The sequence below is a fragment of the Eutrema salsugineum genome, unplaced genomic scaffold (assembly GCF_000478725.1).
Source record: "Eutrema salsugineum unplaced genomic scaffold, Eutsalg1_0 scaffold_13, whole genome shotgun sequence".
Classification (NCBI taxonomy): domain Eukaryota; kingdom Viridiplantae; phylum Streptophyta; class Magnoliopsida; order Brassicales; family Brassicaceae; genus Eutrema; species Eutrema salsugineum.
Genome location: NW_006256885.1, coordinates 3,234,079 through 3,255,251, shown reverse-complemented (window position 1 = coordinate 3,255,251; position 21,173 = coordinate 3,234,079). Strand labels below are relative to the sequence as shown.

Here is a 21,173-nt window from a genome sequence, read left to right as displayed (position 1 = left end):
TATCAGTTTCAAATTTCTTAACTCAAATTGTGGAAAGCAATTTGCAAATACTATAACGAACAAAAAGTCAGAAAAAATATAGAAAAATTACCAAAATAGAGGTATACACTAAAATAAGATGAAGAAATTTCAGAGTCGTTCAAGTATCCAATACCAAACAATGGTATCAATAGTCTCTCGGGAAGGTTATAAACTCTCACAGTATTACGCACCACCAAAAAAAATTTGCATAAACGGAGAGCCCTCACAGAGTCAGAAAAATCTTTAACATACATACACGAAGCCAATAGTTGCCACAAAGAGCGCCTCTCTCACCAAAATCCCAATCCATATAATCCCGGAAAATATAAGAAATACTCTTTGGAAGTATCATGATGAGCTCTCGTACTGCTCCTTCACGGCTCTTGCTGCCGCACTGTACCATCCTGCTGCAGCCATCGCACCTGGATCTGGAACCGTTGCAAGAATCTCTGCAGATACATAGCTTGATCTCCCAGCCTGTCATTCCACAATCTCTTCCAGTCAGATCTCAAATTGAAAATCATACATCACATCATATCAAAAAAGCAGACCGAAATGGCTCACCTGTGCTTGCATCTGTATGGTTGATTCCGCTCCTGTAGTTGCTGCTTCAGCTGACAGAATAAAAGCAGATATTGGGTCTTCTCCAGCGCTCAGCTTCTGTTCTCATCAAAACCAAAAACTCATTAGTACTTGCCATATCTATCTCTTCAGAGTCATAGGAAAGTAAAGCCACTCTTGTTCACCTCCTCAAGAGCTTGTGAAGCTGGGATGAGTGCGTCTAGCATCGTTCTGTAGCCTGCAGTTGCTCCGCCGTATTTGCTGACAGAAGCTATCGATGACTTGAGTGCTTCAGACCCTGATGATTCAACAGAAGGCTGGGTCAAAACAAGTGTATGTGATCACTGGAATACTAAATCACATTCAGGAACCATTATCTCACAATGTTTGGGAGTGACTTCTGACTTAGCGTTAGCCTTTAGCTCCGCGTATGCTGCCTTGCAGAGGAGATTGTATCTGTTTTCACAAGAGAAATCATAGTCTTTTTCAGTGAAAGCCAAAAGCATGACCCAGACTATATGTGGAGATAAAGGTTAAATAATTTATGAGTTACATTATTCCGCTTGTCCCCCCCATGGCTCTTCTGATTGACGCACCAATCTCATTCACTGTTTCCGCAGCATCATTGAGTGGATAACTTGAAACAGAAAGGCACAAACGGTTCAGTTTTAATTTTGTCGAGAATCTGTATGAAGAATTCAACATGCCAAGCGAGGTATATGAGGGAGTAAAGAGTAACAAATAGACTCACTAGTGTTTCATGTCCTCCAGAATAGCTGTTGCACCTCTGTACATCTACACAATTAATGCAAACCCATGTAAGGTATATGAAATGCGCATTAGATAAGCATGTTCTAAAATCAAGACTTACTGTTGAACCACAATCACCATCGCCTACTTTCCCATCCCATTCGTTCAAACTATCCTTTAGACTGATGATTACAGTTGCTGCTGCTTGAATAGCTGCCTCAAGAATACGACCTTGTTGACTTAGCTCTTGAGGCCGGCTTTGAGACTGGTATAGCCAAGTTGTCATGAAATTTACCAAAAACATTTATCACCAAACCTTTGAAACCCTTCTAAACAATTTAGATTCATTAAATTTTGCAATGCATACCTCAGCACTTTTTGTTGATCGAGAAGTAGGTATAGGAACAGGAATCTTTGCAGGTGGCCGGTTGCCTGCAATGCAGCACAAAGATTTTGTATATAAAACTAGGTTCCGAAGAAATGACACAGAAACAGATAACAGGTAACACCATCTCACGAACCATCAGTGCCAACTGGCCAATTTGGAGCCTTAGTTGGAGCATCTAATCTGTCTAAGATTGACTGGTCAGACTTCATGATTGAAATCGAGAATCCTAAAAAAAGGAACCACCGTCAGCAGAACAACAGGAGTATGTAACACTTAACTAGATCAAGAAAACCACTGAAATTCACCTGCCATATCAAGCGAAGTCATAAAAAATCCTGTGTACACCCTATCAACAGCAAGTCCAAATTCCAACTGCAATTTAGGGACAGCTTTTCCAGCAGCAATCATAAGTTCCATCAAAGGGGTGCCTCCTAAGCTGCAAAGATTGAAAGGGACAAATTCAGCTCGCACCTAATAACCAAATATACAGTAACTACTAACTACTAACTCTCTGTACCAAAAGTTGATATCACAAAAGTAGCATTTTGCTGACGTTTAAAAATATGGTGGGAGAAAAACATGGATATCTATTTAAATAAGAATGGGCTTACCCGTTAACCATGAGAACCACTCGGTTACCGCGTGTAATTGGAACATAATTGGTCTCCTGCAGAAATGCAAAGAACAGTTGGAAATAATGCATAACTTGATAGACAAAATGTATAGATGATTTTTTACTCCAAAATAGTCAGTTATTAATCAGCAAGGGAACATCTATATAACTATGGAAACAATAAAATACAATAAAGACAACACAAATTAAGCACATACAGGACTAAGTATCTGCTGAAGAACATGTGAAACCACCACATCCACAGGTTGAACGTCAACTACAGCAGCACCAGGTTCTCCATGCTGAGAAAAGTTGAAAAGGGCAGTAAAAAGTCAAGGTACGAACCAAAACTCTGAAACAAAATGGATTTCATGCCAAGAGAAGATAACATACAATTCCAAGCCCCAGTTCCATCTTCTCTGGGCCCAGACGATCTGATGTAACCTGTCCAGGAAGCGTACAAACAGATAATGCAACACCCATGGTACCAACCATCTCCGACGCACATTTTGCCTCGGCCGCAACTATTTCTAGAGAAAGACCAGCAGCGGCTGCTGCGCCAGCAACCTATCCTTAACCAAGCAGAAACAAATTAAAAAACTGAGGCTTGATGCTTTCTGTTCAGAACTACTCAATGATTCTAAGTTTGTTCAAACTAAACTAAGCTAAAGTAAAGAAATCAAAATGCTCAGAGCAGCCAAAGGTCTCAGACACCACAATTGAGAAGATGTGAATACAAAACACACTAGTATATATTGCAATTAAAGAAAGAAAGGACAGGGAGCGAAAACCTTATGGACAAGAACTGTTCCTGCTAATCCTCTGCGTCCAGTGATACCACGCGGTGGGGGTAGAGCGCAATCCTCTCCAACGATCACAGTCTACAAAAGAGATTCTGTCATTCTGTCTTGAAAGCTTTTAACTGTGAAAAAGCAATAACGAGCAGTACCTCTACTTTGTAACCTTCAGATTTTGCTTGCTCAGCAGCCAAACCAAAGTTCAAGCGATCACCCGTATAGTTCTGTAAAGAGAGTTGATAGAGAAACAAGATTAAGCAAATATAAGGACAAGAATCTATAAGTGCTCGCATATACTGCATATATGTAGCTCTCTTTCCCACTCTGACTACCTTTACGATCAAAAGACACCCCTGCCGACCAGTTACAGCACGAATTCCCTGGAATTGAGAGAAAATAAATTATCATTCACTCTAAAGACGCAGAAGAAAAAACAGAGAAAACAACATTTGGAAGACTTACAGCGAGGATGGAATCAACTGGTGGCGAGGCAAAGACATCTCCGCAGATAGCCGCAGTTAGCATTCCTTCTCCAACGTAACCAGCATGTGCTGGCTCATGCCCACTGCCTCCACCTGCATAAAGCAAAAGGCATTGCTTAAGAGATTTTAAAACCCAAAACCAACCACATAATATTAAGTCACAGATCTCGCACCTGATATAACGGCAACCTTGTCATATTTTTCAGCCGAGACATCAGCTCGTAGTACCACCTTAACCTCAGGAAAGCCATCCAAATACTGGAGTCCAGGATACGTTTCGACAAGACCTTCGATGAACTCAGTCACAACATCTGCAAAACGAAACCAGTATGTATTCCATTCTCTTACTGCGAAATTCCCAATCCCCTAGTTCTATTTCAAGAAGATGTAACTTGCAATTCCGTACGCGATATCCTAAACCATGGAAATTCATGATCGATTCGTCTTCGGTTTGACCATGCAAAGAAACAACACAGTGACGAAGCAGCATTTCGAGGATCGCGAACAAAATTGAGGGGAAAAGACGGAAAATAGACCAAGACGAATTATATGAGCAAGAAAGACGCAATGCAAAGAATTTCGCAAACAGTAACACAATCGGGAATATAACATAGGTCAACAGTTCGCAAGAGAATTCACAATTCTCATCGACCTAATCTACGCCAAGAAACAACACCAACGAACAGAAGAGAGAGAGCTCACGATGAGAAAAACAGAGAAACGCAAGAAAACCAAAAGGAGAACGAAGACGAATAGCACGAACCGTTGGGGTTGTTGATGAATTTCTTGGCCGCGTAAACCATATTGTGAGTAAGATGAGGCAATCAAAACCTAAAAATCAGAGAAGCTTGCGTGTAAGGGGAGAGAATTGAAGCGGTAGGTTTAAGAAAATCCGAAAGGAGAAGAAATGAGAGTCAACAACAGCAACGCGGAGAGAGGGAGAAGAAGCAAGAAGAATGAAGAAAGAAGCGAGAGAGAGAGAGAGAGAGAGAGAGAGAGAGAGAGAGAGAGAGAGAGAGAGAGAGAGAGAGAGAGAGTTTGTTCCGTACGAGAAAACCCAATGTTAAATAAATGGCAGTTGCAGACGTAAAATGGGCCAGGCCCAATCTTTATCTGGATAAGATTATTTATGACGATTTTGTAAATTTATTCGCATAGATTAATCACCTAATCAGGATGTATGTATGGTGACCGTGTGGTCACACGTGAGGCTTTACGTTTTCGTGTGCCCTTCGCGCGCCTGTGCCGTGTCTTTGCGTGTTTGTATTTTAAATAGAAAAGAAAACCGTATTTTTGCAATATGTAAATATTTTAATTTAAATTGTATAAAATTGGATTAAAATCGTCTAAGATTACGTTATTTCTAAAATTATTTTGTTCAGAGTTTGAAGTCAGTTTAGGATTGGTTTTCGACATATCCATGGGTTCGTCTTTCTTAATAATAATCAAAGATTATCCTCTCTTTTTTAACAGCAACGTCAAAGCTTATCCAAAACTAGCTTTCCACGTTGTTTTTTTTTCGGACAACTTTCCTTGTCAGATTCATTCTTGATGATTCTTATAAAATATCATTTTCTGGTATTTTGAAACGAAGATTCCCTTTTTGAATTTCTGTATTTTTACATTAGTTTTTTCTTTTCTAACTTGGTCTTAAATCTTATAATAGTTTACTACGTTTTTCATTCCCTAGTGCATCGTAACAGTTTATATTCCCAACGTTTTGTATATTTTTAATTCATGTAAGGTGGTTATCTTAAAACTTCTTCATAGATATATATAAATTATTAATATTTTCTTAATCATATGCACATACGAAGATTTTGGTTAATCTTCTGAACACGACAAAATCGTATATTAACCTTTCGTATTCAACAACTACGTCCAGTCCCAGATGTCATTATTATAAGATTAGATAAACCATAAGGTCAGAGAAAATCTTATCTTATGCATAAAAACTATTAGTACTCATGAGAGAACCTCAATTAGCCCAAATAGAATTGCATATTTTTTTTACAAAAGCAAAACATAAGCTATAGATTTCATAACATTACTTGGAGTTGGATTATCCTATTTAACCGCTAAGTTTGCATAATGATTATAATACAATTATACAACCACTAGTGGAACTTTATCACTGAAGCATTTAAATTCCTCGTATATGTCCACCAGAAAAAAGCTTACATGCATTACCAATTACCATGGCAGGTCATCACATTAGGCCCAATCCTTCTAACCATCTTTGGGTATATCTCAATATCTCATACTGTGGGGCCAATACCTTTCTTCATACGTTTACTAATCCGAAGATTCGTTCCTCATCACCGACTGAGGCTTTGTTCTGGATCTGGACCAAGCCCATTGAAATATTTGTTTCAAGTCCCCAAATTTTTTTTTCCAACTTAGTTTATAAATTCTTTTAAATTTTTTTTTTTTTATAAAACCAATTAGATCCTCATTTTTGTTTTTGTTTCAAGCTCCCAATTGCTCCTAAGTCGTTTATATTTACGTAGAAGAAGAATGTCCGATTTGTTTCGAAGACCTCGATGGAAGAGATGACCTTTACGTTAGGCTACGATATTGCAATTACATTCTTCACCGTACAGTATTGACATGTGGCTATATATGGCAGAGTTTAGTTCGTCTGTTACATTGTTTTGGTGATTAGTTATGTATGGTTAAACTAATCAACTAATCCCTATTGGTACTCTCGCTATTGCATAACCTCTAGGTCCTCTACCAAACTGCTAACTAGTTGTAGTTAAGACTCAACGCCCATTTTTTCTTCTTTTGGGATTCTCAATTTTGAGCAAATCAATGGGGCGATAATGATGGCAAGACAAAGCTGAGTTGACATTTATCAAGTGAAGGAAATCTATCTTCCCGTCCCGGTCATGAGAACTTTCAAATTGTGGAATTCCGATAAAAAAACTGGAAAGAATAAAGGCAAACTGGAAACAGTATGGACAAACGAATTCGAACCGAGCTGTGTAACCAATTTGAACCGGAAATGAATGTGTGGGTTTAGCAATGAAATAAATAAAGTGGACTAGTGGGCCGTAAGAAGGCCCAACAATAAAAAAAATCAACGCCTGTCGGCACACGCACACGGCGTGGATACGTGTCCGAGGCGAATAGAATCCAGATTTTAATTGTTCTTCCCAGTTTTTTGGTCAAAGAGAGAGGGAGAGAAAAAGAGATCTAGAAGAAGAGGAAAAAAATGGCATTGCAATGGCTGATTCTGTCGTATGTGGTTGCTGCCGAGGTCGCCATCGTCATTATTTTGACCCTCCCTTACCCTATGCTCCTGAAGAAACGCATCGTCTCACTTATCTCGCTCATACTCCAGCCTGCCGCTTCCATCGTCGCCTTCGCCGGATTTCAACTCCTCGGTAATCGCCTCTCTCTCGCTCTCGTAGATCGTCTAAATTCCTCAGTCTTTCTTGCTCGAGATCGATATGGTCTTTATAGCTAGCGTTTGGAGTGATTTTGGTACTTTTTGTTTACTTAGGTATTTACTCATGTCAATTGTTTGGCTCATGCGTTTATTTCAGATCTCTACTGGAAGAATGAGCATAGGCTAATGTGCTCATCTGAGGTTTGCACTGCTACAGAGCGAGATCGCTACGAGAAATCCGTAAGTTTCCATCTATATAGCTTTCAATTTAATGATCGTTTGCTCATCTTTGATCCCACAATCATAGCAAGTTTTTGAGTTTATACTTGCTCATATATATCTTCTTAAATTAAGATTACAATAATGTAAAATCATCCGAGTTTAATTGCTTTAAGTTGGTTGAATAAATGTAGAAGTCTCAGTAATGAAACAACAAATGAGATTCTCAGTAGTTAGTTCTACGAATTGCATATTTTGTCACAGACTCGCAGGGTTAGTAGTACCAGTGGTTAGTATTAGTCTCTCATGAGCTCGCTTCTATAGCATAAATTAGCTGCAGTTAAGAACTTAAAAAATGTTACAGGGAATCTTATTGTAGTGGAACAATCAGGATGTAATATCTTCGATAGATTTGTGATTTGTCAGAACGGAACTGGTGCCATATTCTTTTTATGCCCTGTTATTGTGATTATGCCTCTGTTACTTGAAACATAGATCTGAGCCTTTTCAATTTGCGTTTCTGGTTGCTTGAATCGATTGCACGGTGTAATACCTTCCCTAAAATGTCTCAGTGCAGCTGACTTACAAGTTTAATTGTATTTCAGATCTACAAGGCTCAGCGGAATGTGGTTATGTGTGCGGCTGGGATCCTTCTCTACTGGTACATCATCAACAACTTCTTTAACTCATACTTCACACCTATGTAATTGACTGATATGCTCTCATATTCAATGGCAGGTGTATTTTCCGCATCTGCAAGTACAACAAAGACCTTGAGCGTTTGGAGGAATTAGAGAAGAGATACAAGGCAGAGTAGTAGTCTCCCCAGGTCTTCATAGTCTGGTTTCTTCTATTATATAATATTACATCGGCTTGTGAGTTTTTTAAAAACCGAACGAAACCACGATTTATCACGATAGATCAATCTTTGCACAGACCTTATTTGTGTTTATTTATCTTGCAACTTTGATTTACTTTTTGTGGAGCAACAGGCTTTATTTTATTTCATGTCCAGAATTTACGTTTACAGTCTTAATAGATTACAGTTGTTACAAGAAACCTAGATCACTCTTTTGCAATTATTTGTGGATTGACTTGGGTCACCCATGCCAGAGCCAATCCGAGCTGGATTTTCTAGGCTTTAATGGTCCGGTTTTATAGAGCAATCTGTCCTGACCAAACCTGACCGGTCTATAGAGTTGGACCAGGACCCTATCTTGTTTTGTAACCACATTTAATAACCCCCACTGAAACAAGCAAGTAAAATCGAAACAAACTGGAAAGGATTCGAAGTTGTGGACAAACAAGGAAGAAGCCATCTACGTATTGGCTAGGCCGAAACAACCGTCCGTCACCCATCATTGGGCCTTCAGTTCCTACGACCTGGCCCCTTTTTAACATTTTTAAATCTCGAATAACTCAATAAATTAATACACAAATATAGAATTAACCAACTTATTAAAGAATATACGAACTGGCAAGTGTACAGTGCGTCAGTGGTAGTGTGACACACTAAAACGGTTACGCTACGTGTCGTCATATGAGAGGTGATAGCATCTTTGTCCGCTGTTAGAACTTGTCTGAAAGTGGGAAGTGGAAGTCTATGGTCCAATAAGAATACCATCTCGTGACACAATAATCTTTCCTACTACAACTAAGAAAATCATACCCAATCATGACTGAGAGCACATTATGTTTCCTTCTTATAGAAACTAATTAAATCCGACAAAAAAATATACATTTTACCCAAAAATCTCAAAACCACAAATTTGCTCAAAACCTAAACTTGGGTTTTGTATATACTTTTTTTTAGAATCAGGATTACTCCACACAAATAAACCAAATCTCTGAGATCAAGAACAAAAAATGGGAGGTGGATGTCAGAATTTGAGAGCAGAAAGTAAAAAAAAAAAAAAAAGATGCGGCTACTGGTTGGAATATCCTTCGGCATCTCTAACCGCACCTTTTTTTTTTTCTTTTACCTTTAATTTTTTTTTTCGGTTTTAAAAAGCATCTTCTTCTCCCTCCTTTAATCATCATCATATATCTCATATCTCCTCTTCGCTTCCCACCTTCATCATCCAAATTCCTCCGAGGCACCCTCAAGCCATAAATCGTGTGATCAATAGTTATGTATACTCGTCGATCGTTAATGAGTCTGTGTTTGCTAATATGCATCTGCGCCACCGTCGTTGTGACGAATGGTGAGCTTCAGAAATTTATCGAGCCGGCGAAAAGCGACGGTTCCGTTAGTTTCATAACGATCGGAGATTGGGGTCGCCGTGGCTCCTTCAATCAGTCTATCGTCGCTTATCAGGTTTGGGCCCCAATCATCATTATTCGAATATTCTAATAATATTCCATATTTGAAAATTCTGGTCCCTTGTGTCCTCGTACATACGTTAAATTCAAGACACAATAATTTAATAATATAGTATTGTGTCAATTTGCAGATGGGAAGGATTGGAGAAAAGATTGATTTAGATTTCGTGGTCTCTACGGGAGATAACTTCTACGACAATGGATTATTCAGTGAACACGATCCCAATTTCGAACAGTCTTTCTCTGACATCTACACAGCTCCTAGTCTCCAGAAACAGTGGTACAGTGGTAATAAAAATTCGATCTTTTTGCTCATTTTTTGATGATTTTTGTTTTGTTTTGTTCTTCAATGAATGTCATGTATTAAATTGGGAAACTTGATGATGCAGTTTTAGGAAACCATGATTATAGAGGTGACGCAGAAGCTCAGCTCAGCTCTGTTCTCCGGGAAATCGACAGCCGTTGGATCTGTCTCCGATCATTCATCGTTGACGCTGAGTTAGTCGAGATCTTCTTCGTCGACACGACTCCTTTCGTCAAAGAATACTACACAGAAGCAGACGGACACACATACGATTGGCGCGCGATCCCATCTCGCAACTCTTACGTCAAGTCTCTCCGCCTTGATCTCGAAGCTTCCTTGAAGAGATCCAAAGCAACGTGGAAGATCGTGGTTGGTCACCACGCCATGAGAAGCATTGGTCACCATGGAGACACTAAAGAGCTCGTTGAAGAACTTCTTCCGATTATGAAAGAGAACGGTGTTGATCTCTACATGAACGGACACGATCACTGTCTTCAACATATCAGTGACGAAGACAGTCCGATTCAGTTTCTGACGAGTGGTGCTGGATCCAAAGCTTGGAGAGGAGATGTTGACCCTATGACCAACAATCCCAAGTCTGTGAAATTCTATTACGATGGTCAAGGATTCATGTCTGCTCGATTCACTCACTCAGATGCAGAGATCGTCTTCTACGATGTCTTTGGCGAGGTTTTGCACAAATGGGTTACTTCTAAACGGCTTCTTCATTCCTCTGTTTGATCCTTTAGCCTAATAAAAAAGGGTTTTCCTTGTAATTTTTTTGTAACATACATTTTTCGATTTTGTAAGTCCTATTGCAGGCTAGGTAGGCTTCCTGCTTAGTTTAGCATCCCTATCAATTTTTAGTTAGCTTATTATCCAAATCAAAAATATCATATAATGTACGATCTTTTTCCCTCGGATTTTGATACAGCTGTAATGAAACCCTTATTAGGTATCTTCTTAATGTTACATAAAGTTAGTCAATTTCATTACAGACCATTTTTTTCTTTCTAGTTCAGTACAAATTGGTATCTTGCATCTACATGGCTCTCAACGTCCCAGAGGAACGATCCGAAAGTCACAGCCTCCAAGACGAGCCTCTTCATTCCACCAAAGCTGATCTTTATCTGTTCGTCTTTCGATGAATCAACCGTGCCTTGCGGTGTAATTACAATCTCAGGCTTACCAAACAATGCTTCGGTGTGCTTCTCGATGATCCCAACTGCTTCTCTTGATCTTATGGTAGCGTATCTCTGAAGCGTCTCACTATCAAATGACATCACGTATGTCCTTAACCGGGACGGTTTGATCTCGCTGCCAAACCCCTTAGCACTAACTCCACCAGCAAATGAACCGACCTCTGGGTGAGACGATACAGCCTTGTATGTCATGTCTTCTGGTTGTTCAACGCTTGTTTTGCTTTCGTCCGACGACCCACCTGGAAGAATCTTCATTGTCTTCTCAAGCTGAAACCTTTGGTCCACTCGCTTCAAGAAATATCCGTACATCACAGAAGCAGCGTAAACTTGTCCAACTCTGAGTTTGCTTATCTGTGCAACAGAACTCAGGTCACCCATTCTGCTTCCGAGAATTAGTGCTAGATGGTTGTGAATCATCTCGTACATCTCGGGCGAGTGAAGCCGCTCAAGTTTCTCTACTTTGGTCGGCCAGGTATCAACACGACCAGACGGATCTGATGGGCTTATTGATGGAATCAGTGATACGTTAGCTTCCATGAACTTCTGAACCACCAATGCGTACAAAATCTCTTCCAAAGTCCTTCGTCTCTCATTTTCCTTCAACTCTGCGATTCTCCTACACACCGGAAAACAATTTCATTTAGAATCAAACTAGTATTTAAACTCGATATGTTCATATATATGGAAGCTTAAACACTAACTAGTAGACCAACCAAACTGTTGGTCACTGAATTTTCGAAACAAACACAACTAATCAAAATGTTCTTATATGATATCAATTATCTACGCAAACAGAAAAGCTCACATCACGCCTCTAACACTTAGTATTTCAAGCAAGGTTTAGATCAAGATCAATAACGAACGGAATAAACCTGTAGAGAACGATGTCGGTTCCAGGTGAAGACGTTGCATCCTTGTTCTGTCCCTCAGAGTCCCGATCAGTTTGGAGCTGCTCAAGCTGCTGTTCAACAGCTGCAGGCACAAGATGAGGGTGGCTCACCAAAATCTGAGACAGAAACTGACCAGCAGGAGACTCTAGCTGCAGCGGCGCAATCGGTTTGGATGACGAACCAGAGGAGGCATCATCGGATGATGCTGAAGCTCTAATCGCAAAACTCTTCCGAGTTTTAGCAGCTCTTGTTGAGCTTTGCAACGGTCTCGAGAATCTACCAAACGCGTTTTGCTGCAAGCAGATCAAAACGAATTAAAATGACCAGCTACGCGAACAAAAATTGAAAATTTCCCAATTCTAAACAGGAAAGTGCGGATTTTTTGACCGATTGATTACGAGGAACTTACGGGTCAAAATTAAATTGAACACAACCAGAGCAGAATACTTGGGGAAAAAAAATCGATTTTGATCATAAAATTAGGTTAACTAAATCAAGATCAATAGATTCAGTACATACCCTTAAACGAAGTTGAAGTCCGGAGCCAGAACGCGTGAACCCAGGGCCACTGGCCGTAAGGAACATAGATCCAGCACCGTTGTCGGAAGTTTTACGCGGTAAGACTGGAGACTGAAGAATCAAACTCGCGGTGGCGGCGTCCATGTTAACCCTCTGGGAATAGAAAGAGGAAATTTTGGTCGGAGAAAGAAGAAAAGAAGAAACTCTAGAAGAGCGATACAGAGAGGAACTTTCGAGAATGGAGAGCGATCTATGTTTTACTGGTGATAGGCTTTTGGTTTGGTTATTTGACAATAATGAGAGTGTGATCTGATTATTTATATTATAAAATAACTCAAGGAAAATATAATATTCTCAGAAAAAATTTGTGACCATGAAAATTCCAAAATTATACGAGGCCGTGGCCATTGTGTGTCCTTCGATTCGATGTACACACAATACAGATATTTATAATTCGAAATTATTCTTTTTGTAGCGTCATTTATAGATGGAATACAATATTAATATTTTATAAAATCTCGAAAGTTCGAAAATAGAAACTTAAATTTTTTGCAGTCATTTGTAGCTATTTCTATATTTTATGAAGTGAAGAGCTTGTAAGAAAATTATAAGGGGTGATTTACTATGGTTTTTTTGTCTAAGCTTAGATAATATTTTCCACGTTTGCAAATTGTTTTAAGCTGGACAAATCTAGAGGGGCCTATAGGTTTTTACTCAACAGTTAACTTTTAACTTTTTTACTAATCTCATAAGCCTCCAAGTCTATGGTTCTATGGTCTATCTACGCATACTTCACGAGAAAAGTAGAGTCAAACTTAACAAATGAATAGAAACGACGAGAGCCACCAACTGGCTCCTTTGTCCATCCCCACTTACACGTGTTGGATTACTACTCACGTTTGTCTGATTGTGACGTATGGGCTATTGGGCCCATTTATCCATTAGATACTCTTATCCGCCCAAAATAAACTCATACCTCTACTCCTAATCTTGGCCTCACGGTGGATTCCGATACGTGTTCGCAACTTGCACACTCGGTTGATTCATGAATCGGTGAGAGAGCAGAGGAGAAGAAGAAAAAATTAATAATACAAAGCAATAAATTATTAAATACAAATGATTAAAACTAGATTAATGGCTTAAATGGGCCTATTATTATTTGGGTCATTAATTAATTAGAATCTCAATTATTTCCACATGGCATGAAGTTGAAACCGACCAATTATTAGAACACACTCTTCTCTAACTTTTCTTCTTTAGAGCATGTGCAATGGGGTATTTAACCCCTGTTTCTACCTAATTTCTCTTAATTAAATAAATCAAAAACAACAAAAAGGAGAGAGACGTCGCCTAAATTGAAGCTGAGAGAAACGTTTCTCTACACACATGTGGCGAAAAATCATTGGACACAAAAAAAAGGAGAAGAAAAAAAAATTTTTGGGTCCTCGATAATATTTTCATCTCCCAAAACCATTTTCCTCTCTTTTTTCTTCGTTATCTCCGTCGAATCGCAAGTCGTCGATTTCATCGGAATTCTTTGTCAGCAAGTTTCAGACGGTGGCGGCGATGTCTTCTGAACAGCTGATTGGCGGAATCGAGGAGTTGTGAAGGCTTGAAGTTTCTGGATTCATGGAACCGTTGGAGAAGGTAAATGAAGAATCGATTGAAATTGTTCTGATTTTTGGGTTTAGATTGAATACCTCGAATGAAATGGTTTACTGAAAGGGTTCAGAGGTAGGTAGCGATGATTGGTTGTGCTTGATTGATTGTGCTTGGATATGTATGCTGATTTAGGTTTTTGATGATCGGATGAAATGGTTTGCTATGATCGAGAAATGATTTGTCTTGGCTGATTAATGGTTTTGTCTTTGGTCTTCTGATTTCGTTTAGGGTTTACGATGATTGGCAACAATTTTTAGTTTGTTTTGGTCGACGAATGATAGATGACTTTGTTTTGAACTTTAAGTATCGATAATTTTGTTTTGCTCAATGATAGATGAGTTTGTATGAGTTTTTGAATGGGTTTAAAGTTGATTCTTTGGTTTGTAGTTGAAGTTCATTAACTCTGAGTGTGGATTACTTGTCTTGTTTTGTAGTTGTGTTCACCTAACTCATATTTACTGTTGTTTTTGTTCTCTGCACAATGAGTAAATGGCGATGGAATGACATGAAGAGGAGAGAAAAGGCAGAGCGGTTTAGGATATCATCACTTCCTAAAAAGGTTAGCTTCAATCACTTCCTAGTTAATTGTAGTAAATGCTATTTTGATGTGGGTTTAGGTGGTGTTAGATAATAAATGGAATAGGGGATTAGTTAATGTAAAAGTTAGATATGTGTCAAGTCTCTTCTGCTTGTGATCAATGTATATTGTGTTAGGTTGGGTTGAATGCTTGTGTTTAGTGTGTAGTTAATGTTTGTTTAGGGTTTAGCGGACACTTTTGTTCCCTCTTCTTTCATGCTGGTATAAAGCCCTCTCTTTCTCATCTCTTTGAACTCGGACACTTCTATCTTATCTTCTCGTATCACTTCAAAAAATCTAGTCTTCTCTTCTTCTCTTCTTTCATCTCTTCTCGTATCAGTTGCAATCCTTCTTGTCCTCTCTTCTTTTGTCCAAGGATGTCTTCTCCATTTCCCTTTAGCAACACCTCAAACTTTGTTGATCTTTTACAAAGTCAACAAGAGAGTGTGTCACCTTATCCAAATCCATACCCTTCCTTCGAAAACCATGCCTTCGGTACCCAAGCTTCCACCAAAGAAGTAGAAGAGGTTGGAGTGACTAGCAAGGTGATTAGACGACCGTGGAGTCCTGCGGAAGATACCCTCCTCATCAGCTCGTGGTTGAACACCTCCAAGGACCCGGTTGTAGGAAATGAACAGAAAAGTGGCACTTTTTGGAGTCGCATTGCTTTGTACTTTGCGGCGAATCATAAGGGAGGAGAAATCCGAGAGTCTGGGCATTGCAAACAAAGATGGCACAAGATTAATGATCTTGTGAGCAAATTCTGTGGGGCTTATGAGGCTGCAACAAGAGAAAGAACAAGCGTTCAAAACGAGAATGACATTCTCAAAAATGCTCATGCTATTTTCTTCAATCTCCATAAGAAGAAATTCACTCTCGAATACGCTTGGAAGGAACTGAAGAACGACCAAAAATGGTGTGATTTGTCAACCAGTAAAACCGATGGCAGGTGTAAAAGGAGGAAGACCGAGGATGCCAATGCAGAGGGAAATGGAGATGGAAACAATACTTGTTTTGCTACTCAGTAAACTCTCAGGCCTCCTGGTGTTAAAGCCGCAAAGGCTAAAGGCAAGAAGATGGACGTGGTGGAGGCTGTTAACGTCTTTGGCAATATGTGGAATATGAAAAAAGAAGAGATGACTATGAAAAAAGAAACCCAAAAGATGGCTCTTCTTGATTCCCTTATTGCGAAGGGACACCTCTCTAAAACCGAAGAAGCTCTGAAGGGGAAGCTCATCTCCGAGTTGTTGCATAATGAGTGATTTGCAACCTGGTCTTTTATGTTTAAGATGAAACTTGTGTCTGTTATGTTATGTTTTTAGATGTCCGAAGATGAAACTTGTGTTTGTGGCCTTATAATGATGTGTAATGTTTTATTGATGAATGGGAAAGAGTATGTTTTAGGGATAGTAATCATCAATTCAAGGTTCTCTTTTCTATAATATACAAGTTTAACTTGGGTCTTACTTTTGCAGGCTTCCGAGTGGAGACATAAAGAGTATTGAGCCCATATTTTCAAGTAATATTGGAGCATTTGACATTTGAAAATAATAGAAGTAGTGGAGCATTTGCCTTTTCACAATAATAGAAGTAGTGGAGCGTTTGGCATTTTCCTTGTATTATTGTTCTATTGGGTCCATATTTCAGACACCACAAGATGTGTTTGTATTTGAACCACAAAACTCATATCATTGTTTGATTGTATTTGGCATTTTCCTTGTATTATTGTTCTATTCTGTATTTATATATGTAAACTTCGATTTCAGAAACTCATATCATTGTTCTCTTTATTCTTCATCTTAGCAAGTCTTTTTCTCTTTTTTATACAAAGTTGTCATTCTCTTAATGCGATACAACTCTTTCTCTTCTTAACAAACTCTTTCTCTTTCTCTTAAATAAACTTCGATTTCAGAAACTCATATCATTTCATCCACTTGTTATCTCAATCTTCCTACTGTCTTCCTCTTTTTCTTCTAAGATCCTTTTCAGTCAACGCTTTTATCTTCTCATGGCTTCTTCATCAAACACTCCCCTTGATAAAGCGTTCGATCAGATGTTTCAGCAACAATTTGATGACATTTATGATCAGTTTTATGAACAAACATTCGAGAATCTTATAAATGAGTATGGTGATCAAGAAGAGGCAACCTCATCAAAGAAGAAACGAGCTTTTATAGAAAGAAATCGAGAAGAAGGCCACATAAGATTATGGAATGATTACTTCAGCGAAAATGCAATTTATCCCGACCATCTTTTCCGACGACGTTTTAGAATGAACAAGGCATTGTTCTTGCGTATTGTTCATCGGCTCTCCAACGAAGTCAGTTTCTTTAAACAGAGGAAGGATGCCCGGGGTAGACTTGGTCTATCTGCACTTCAGAAGTGTACAGCCGCAATTCGGCTCTTAGCTTATGGCACGGCACTTGACACCGTTGACGAATACCTGCGACTAGGTGCAAGTACGGCTCGTTCATGTCTGAAAAATTTTGTTGAAGGAATTATTAATCTCTTTGGCGACGAGTACCTCAGAAGACCCACGGCAGAAGATCTTCAACGTCTACTTTATTTTGGAGAGGAACGCGGATTTTCCGGGATGATAGGAAGCATAGATTGTATGCATTGGGGATGGAAGAATTGTCCAACCGCTTGGAAAGGCCAGTATGCACGAGGTGCTGGAAAACCGACAATAGTCTTAGAAGCGGTTGCTTCATACGATCTCTGGATTTGGCATGCGTTTTTCGGACCGCCAGGTACCCTTAATGATATTAATGTTTTGGATCGCTCACCCGTTTTTGATGACAGTATAAAAGGTCGAGCTCCGAAAGTTAATTTCTTTGTCAATGGAACGGAGTATCATCTGGCATACTATCTGACTGATGGTATATATCTAAAATGGGCGACTTTCGTCCAATCTATTCCACTACCACAAGGCGAAAAAGCATGTTTATTTGCTGAACGTCAAAAAGGTTATCGAAAAGATGTCGAGCGTGCTTTTGGTGTCTTGCAATCTTGATTTGCCATTGTCAAAAATCCGGGTTTGTTTTGGGATAAAGAAAAAATCGGAAAGATTATGAGAGCTTGTATCATACTCCACAATATGATAGTAGAAGATGAACGAGAAGGATACAAGCACTTTCGTATTGAAGAATTCCAACAAGGGGAAGGAGGCGGAAGTTCTAATGTGGATTATTTGTATTCCACAACTATGCCTACAAATATTTTAAATATGATGGATACTCGGAAAAAAATTCGATTACCAGAAGTGCATCATCAATTAAAAGCTGATTTGGTCGAACATATATGGCAAAAATTTGGCTAAACACAAAATAAAAACTGAAGTTTAATGTAATATATTTTATGTTTTATTTGTTGTAATGTTTTAATTTTAAGTCTTTATCAATAAAATAAACATTCATTTCAAAAAAAAATTATTTCTTAAGTTTTTTTTAGAGATCCATTTGAGTTTCTCCCATTGGACCTTCAAAAATTACAAAGTTTCTCCCAAAAATTTCTACTTATAAAGCAATTCATAATATTAATAAAAAAAGAAATAGAGACCCATGAGGTTTCTCCCATTGCACATGCTCTTAGTTCTTTCTTATTTGATCAACAACACAACACAATTTCGAAATTTTACACTTCCTCGCGTGTTATCTTCTTTCTCTCTCTCTATTGAATTCGCCATTTTCCCTTGAGTTTCACGTCTCTCTTCGCAGGAACTTTGCGATCTCCAGATTGAATCTGTAACCATGGCTTCCATGAGCTTCGCCTTGACTCGCTTCTCTGGACTCACTGCTAAAACCAGCTTATCAGCTGACTTTGATCCCTCCTCTCGCCGGAATTTTCTACCGCCGACTAGAGTTGGTCTCAAGATCTCTTCTTCTTCGGATACCTCTGCCGAGTCGGACCCTGATCTGAGTGTTACCGTAAATGGCCTGAAAATGCCGAATCCTTTCGTGATCGGGTCGGGTCCTCCGGGTACAAACTACACCGTCATGAAGAGAGCCTTCGATGAAGGCTGGGGAGGAGTCATCGCCAAAACCGTAAGCTTTTGGTTCCCGAGAAATTGATTTGACTTGTTTTCTCGGTTTTACAGTAGATGATTAATTGAATCTGTTCTGCGTATGTGATGGTTGACTAAATAGAATCCGAAAATTCAGTAGAAATCAATAGGTTTCCAAGGTTTGATTTTTGTTTTCCGATTCTGCTAATCATAGTACCAAAAACAGAGGATTCTCAGATGTTGATGTGTGTGGCGTATGATGATGATTGAATGTGAGAGAGTGAATCTGTGATTGGATGATTTTTAGGTGTCACTAGATGCATCCAAAGTTATCAACGTCACACCTCGATACGCGCGGCTACGAACCGGATCCAATGGCTCAGCCAAAACAGATGTATTTGGGTGGCAGAACATAGAACTCATCAGTGACCGACCTCTTGAAACCATGCTCAAAGAGTTTAAGCAGTTGAAACAAGAGTACCCTGACCGGATCCTTATCGCATCCATCATGGAGGAATATAACAAAACTGCTTGGGAAGAGCTCATTGACCGTGTTGAGCAAACTGGTGTTGTGAGTTCTCTTTCACCTTTGTCTGATATATAATATACATGATGTCGAAAGAGACTGATTTAGGATGAGAACTGTTTTGTAGGATGCTTTAGAGATCAACTTCTCGTGTCCTCACGGAATGCCTGAGCGCAGAATGGGAGCAGCTGTTGGACAAGATTGTGCGCTTCTGGACGAGGTTTGCGGGTGGATTAACGCTAAAGCTACAGTTCCAGTGTGGGCTAAGATGACTCCTAATATTACTGACATAACAGAGGTGTGACTTCTGCCTAATTCTGTCTCTACACTACTTTGGTGTTCCATGGTTTCAACTTTCTTGATTCAAGTTTCTGCAAAAGCCTCACTATTTAAAGCTGTGTTATTACTTCTCTGTTTTGCTGCTTTAACCATGTCCGTTGTATTCTTCGTTGAATAGCCGGCCAGGGTATCTCTGAAATCAGGATGTGAAGGAATTTCAGCCATCAATACAATCATGAGTGTAATGGGAATTGACCTGAAGACACTGCATCCTGAGCCATGCGTTGAAGGGTTAGAGATAGAATCCTTATAATGTCAAAGCTTAGCATCTCTTGTTATGCATTAACATGAATTGCTAATGTTGTTACTGTTTTGCAGTTACTCAACTCCAGGAGGCTACTCTTATAAGGCCGTTCGCCCAATTGCTCTCGCCAAAGTAATGAACATTGCCCAAATGATGAAATCTGAGTTCAGTGAGAAAGATTGCTCGCTTTCAGGTATTGGAGGTGTTGAAACTGGCTATGACGCAGCTGAATTCATTCTCCTCGGATCAAATACTGTACAGGTGACTAACTCAACACTACCCTCACTTTTATCTGTTAGACTCTACTCCCTGAGAAACTCAGTAACTGCTTTTTGTTGGAAGGTATGCACCGGTGTGATGGTGCACGGCTATGGTCATGTGAAAACTCTATGCGCCGAGCTTCAAGATTTCATGAAACAGCACAACTTCTCGACAATAGAAGACTTCAGAGGGTAAAAAACTTTTTTTTTCCATAGCAATTTTTTTTAATTATCTATATGCTTTGCTTGCTACTAATCCTGTTTGTTGGGCACAGGCATTCGCTTCAGTACTTTACAACACACACAGATTTAGTCAGGAGACAGAAAGAAGCGATTGAGCAGAGAAAAGCCGAGAGGAGAGGCTTGAAATCTGATAAAGATTGGACCGGAGATGGGTTCGTGAAGGAGACTGAGAGTATGGTTTCTAACTAAGTTCAGTAGCGTGTGATGAAGTGGTAAAAAGTTTGCAACTTCATTCACGACCAAATCGCAAAGGCTCTTACTTTCTATCGTTTCACATCGACTTCTTAAGTTCTCACTTACAAAAGAAATGTAATAAGTGTATGTATCTTATTTCCTTCTCGTTGTGTATCAATATGTATCATATATAATGTATCCGTTGCCACCATTTCTTTCAAGTTGTCTTCATTTGTTACCGATGGTAATGACTAATGGGCATGATAATAATAATAATAAACAAAAAGAAGGTCTGATTGGCAAGGTATTTAGACAAGTTTGAATTTCCAGGAAAGACATATATAAAGATGATGAGAATGAAGTGGTGTGTTTGCTTATAGTTTCTTTCTCCATTTTAATCAACCAATTTTGGTTATCAATTTATTTGCATGTGTTTATTGCTAAAAGTTGTTTTTGTCAAATTGGAGCATGGACTATATGGTTTTTCTAGCCTTTTAATATCTAGCTTTTCGTTTAACCAATTTTTCTTTTTACTGTTATTCTACAACGTGTTGTAGCTGAAAATGGAAATGAAGAGATCAAGTCAACCACTCTCAATAAGCCAAAAGTCAATATCAAAAATCAAATCAAACAATTTTGCATTTCACATATACTGATATTGATATACACAACAAAAGTATGCG

The 21,173-nt window shown here is 39.0% G+C and overlaps 7 protein-coding genes across 7 annotated transcripts; 5 read left to right on the top strand and 2 right to left on the bottom strand.

Moving 5' to 3' along the window:
* Nucleotides 1–99: 99 nt before the first annotated feature.
* Nucleotides 100–4,415, bottom strand: LOC18024690 (putative 3,4-dihydroxy-2-butanone kinase). The gene is made up of 19 exons (XM_006406631.2): nt 4,376–4,415; nt 3,786–3,923; nt 3,593–3,705; nt 3,463–3,510; nt 3,283–3,354; nt 3,125–3,214; nt 2,727–2,900; nt 2,552–2,635; nt 2,332–2,387; nt 2,026–2,156; nt 1,854–1,946; nt 1,700–1,764; nt 1,454–1,597; nt 1,334–1,377; nt 1,136–1,219; nt 965–1,038; nt 768–880; nt 586–681; nt 100–498 (listed from the first exon to the last, which is right to left on the bottom strand). The coding sequence occupies exons 1-19, from the start codon at nt 4,413–4,415 to the stop codon at nt 370–372; spliced, it is 1,788 nt and encodes a 595-aa protein (XP_006406694.1). The 3' UTR covers nt 100–369.
* Nucleotides 4,416–6,743: 2,328 nt separating this feature from the next.
* On the top strand, nt 6,744–8,280 carry LOC18024688. Its single transcript, XM_006406629.2, has 4 exons — nt 6,744–7,001; nt 7,164–7,246; nt 7,831–7,886; nt 7,964–8,280. Exons 1-4 carry the CDS (start codon nt 6,830–6,832, stop codon nt 8,040–8,042), a joined length of 390 nt encoding a protein of 129 aa, XP_006406692.1. The 5' UTR covers nt 6,744–6,829; the 3' UTR covers nt 8,043–8,280.
* A 969-nt stretch (nt 8,281–9,249) lies between these two features.
* LOC18024689 (purple acid phosphatase 17) lies at nt 9,250–10,744 on the top strand. Its single transcript, XM_006406626.2, has 3 exons — nt 9,250–9,542; nt 9,679–9,835; nt 9,937–10,744. Exons 1-3 carry the CDS (start codon nt 9,357–9,359, stop codon nt 10,590–10,592), a joined length of 999 nt encoding a protein of 332 aa, XP_006406689.1. The 5' UTR covers nt 9,250–9,356; the 3' UTR covers nt 10,593–10,744.
* Nucleotides 10,745–10,746: 2 nt separating this feature from the next.
* Nucleotides 10,747–12,773, bottom strand: LOC18024687 (UV-B-induced protein At3g17800, chloroplastic). The gene is made up of 3 exons (XM_024159764.1): nt 12,463–12,773; nt 11,926–12,236; nt 10,747–11,669 (listed from the first exon to the last, which is right to left on the bottom strand). The coding sequence occupies exons 1-3, from the start codon at nt 12,604–12,606 to the stop codon at nt 10,865–10,867; spliced, it is 1,260 nt and encodes a 419-aa protein (XP_024015532.1). The 5' UTR covers nt 12,607–12,773; the 3' UTR covers nt 10,747–10,864.
* A 2,305-nt stretch (nt 12,774–15,078) lies between these two features.
* Nucleotides 15,079–15,963, top strand: LOC112088889 (glutathione S-transferase T3-like). The gene is made up of 2 exons (XM_024159259.1): nt 15,079–15,650; nt 15,738–15,963. The coding sequence occupies exons 1-2, from the start codon at nt 15,079–15,081 to the stop codon at nt 15,961–15,963; spliced, it is 798 nt and encodes a 265-aa protein (XP_024015027.1).
* Nucleotides 15,964–16,709: 746 nt separating this feature from the next.
* On the top strand, nt 16,710–17,714 carry LOC112088888. The gene has a single exon (XM_024159257.1). It carries the CDS (start codon nt 16,710–16,712, stop codon nt 17,712–17,714), a length of 1,005 nt encoding a protein of 334 aa, XP_024015025.1.
* A 554-nt stretch (nt 17,715–18,268) lies between these two features.
* Nucleotides 18,269–20,732, top strand: LOC18024686 (dihydropyrimidine dehydrogenase (NADP(+)), chloroplastic). The gene is made up of 7 exons (XM_006406625.2): nt 18,269–18,744; nt 19,012–19,275; nt 19,358–19,528; nt 19,688–19,800; nt 19,888–20,074; nt 20,156–20,265; nt 20,349–20,732. Exons 1-7 carry the CDS (start codon nt 18,451–18,453, stop codon nt 20,503–20,505), a joined length of 1,296 nt encoding a protein of 431 aa, XP_006406688.1. The 5' UTR covers nt 18,269–18,450; the 3' UTR covers nt 20,506–20,732.
* Nucleotides 20,733–21,173: the final 441 nt, after the last annotated feature.

Coding starts and splice junctions, on each gene's coding strand:
- LOC18024690 (XM_006406631.2), bottom strand. CDS start 4,415: ATGGTTTACGCGGCCAAGAAATTCATCAACAACCCCAACG. Junction 3,924..4,375: donor ATTCATCAACAACCCCAACG/GTTCGTGCTATT, acceptor TTCGTTTTGCAG/ATGTTGTGACTGAGTTCATC. Junction 682..767: donor CTTCACAAGCTCTTGAGGAG/GTGAACAAGAGT, acceptor TGATGAGAACAG/AAGCTGAGCGCTGGAGAAGA.
- LOC18024688 (XM_006406629.2), top strand. CDS start 6,830: ATGGCATTGCAATGGCTGATTCTGTCGTATGTGGTTGCTGCCGAGGTC. Junction 7,002..7,163: donor CGCCGGATTTCAACTCCTCG/GTAATCGCCTCT, acceptor CGTTTATTTCAG/ATCTCTACTGGAAGAATGAG. Junction 7,887..7,963: donor GCTGGGATCCTTCTCTACTG/GTACATCATCAA, acceptor ATTCAATGGCAG/GTGTATTTTCCGCATCTGCA.
- LOC18024689 (XM_006406626.2), top strand. CDS start 9,357: ATGTATACTCGTCGATCGTTAATGAGTCTGTGTTTGCTAATATGCATC. Junction 9,543..9,678: donor AGTCTATCGTCGCTTATCAG/GTTTGGGCCCCA, acceptor GTCAATTTGCAG/ATGGGAAGGATTGGAGAAAA. Junction 9,836..9,936: donor CCAGAAACAGTGGTACAGTG/GTAATAAAAATT, acceptor TTGATGATGCAG/TTTTAGGAAACCATGATTAT.
- LOC18024687 (XM_024159764.1), bottom strand. CDS start 12,606: ATGGACGCCGCCACCGCGAGTTTGATTCTTCAGTCTCCAGTCTTACCG. Junction 12,237..12,462: donor GACTTCAACTTCGTTTAAGG/GTATGTACTGAA, acceptor ATCTGCTTGCAG/CAAAACGCGTTTGGTAGATT. Junction 11,670..11,925: donor ACCGACATCGTTCTCTACAG/GTTTATTCCGTT, acceptor TCCGGTGTGTAG/GAGAATCGCAGAGTTGAAGG.
- LOC112088889 (XM_024159259.1), top strand. CDS start 15,079: ATGTCTTCTCCATTTCCCTTTAGCAACACCTCAAACTTTGTTGATCTT. Junction 15,651..15,737: donor ACCAGTAAAACCGATGGCAG/GTGTAAAAGGAG, acceptor GTAAACTCTCAG/GCCTCCTGGTGTTAAAGCCG.
- LOC112088888 (XM_024159257.1), top strand. CDS start 16,710: ATGGCTTCTTCATCAAACACTCCCCTTGATAAAGCGTTCGATCAGATG.
- LOC18024686 (XM_006406625.2), top strand. CDS start 18,451: ATGGCTTCCATGAGCTTCGCCTTGACTCGCTTCTCTGGACTCACTGCT. Junction 18,745..19,011: donor GAGGAGTCATCGCCAAAACC/GTAAGCTTTTGG, acceptor GATGATTTTTAG/GTGTCACTAGATGCATCCAA. Junction 20,075..20,155: donor TCGGATCAAATACTGTACAG/GTGACTAACTCA, acceptor TTTTGTTGGAAG/GTATGCACCGGTGTGATGGT.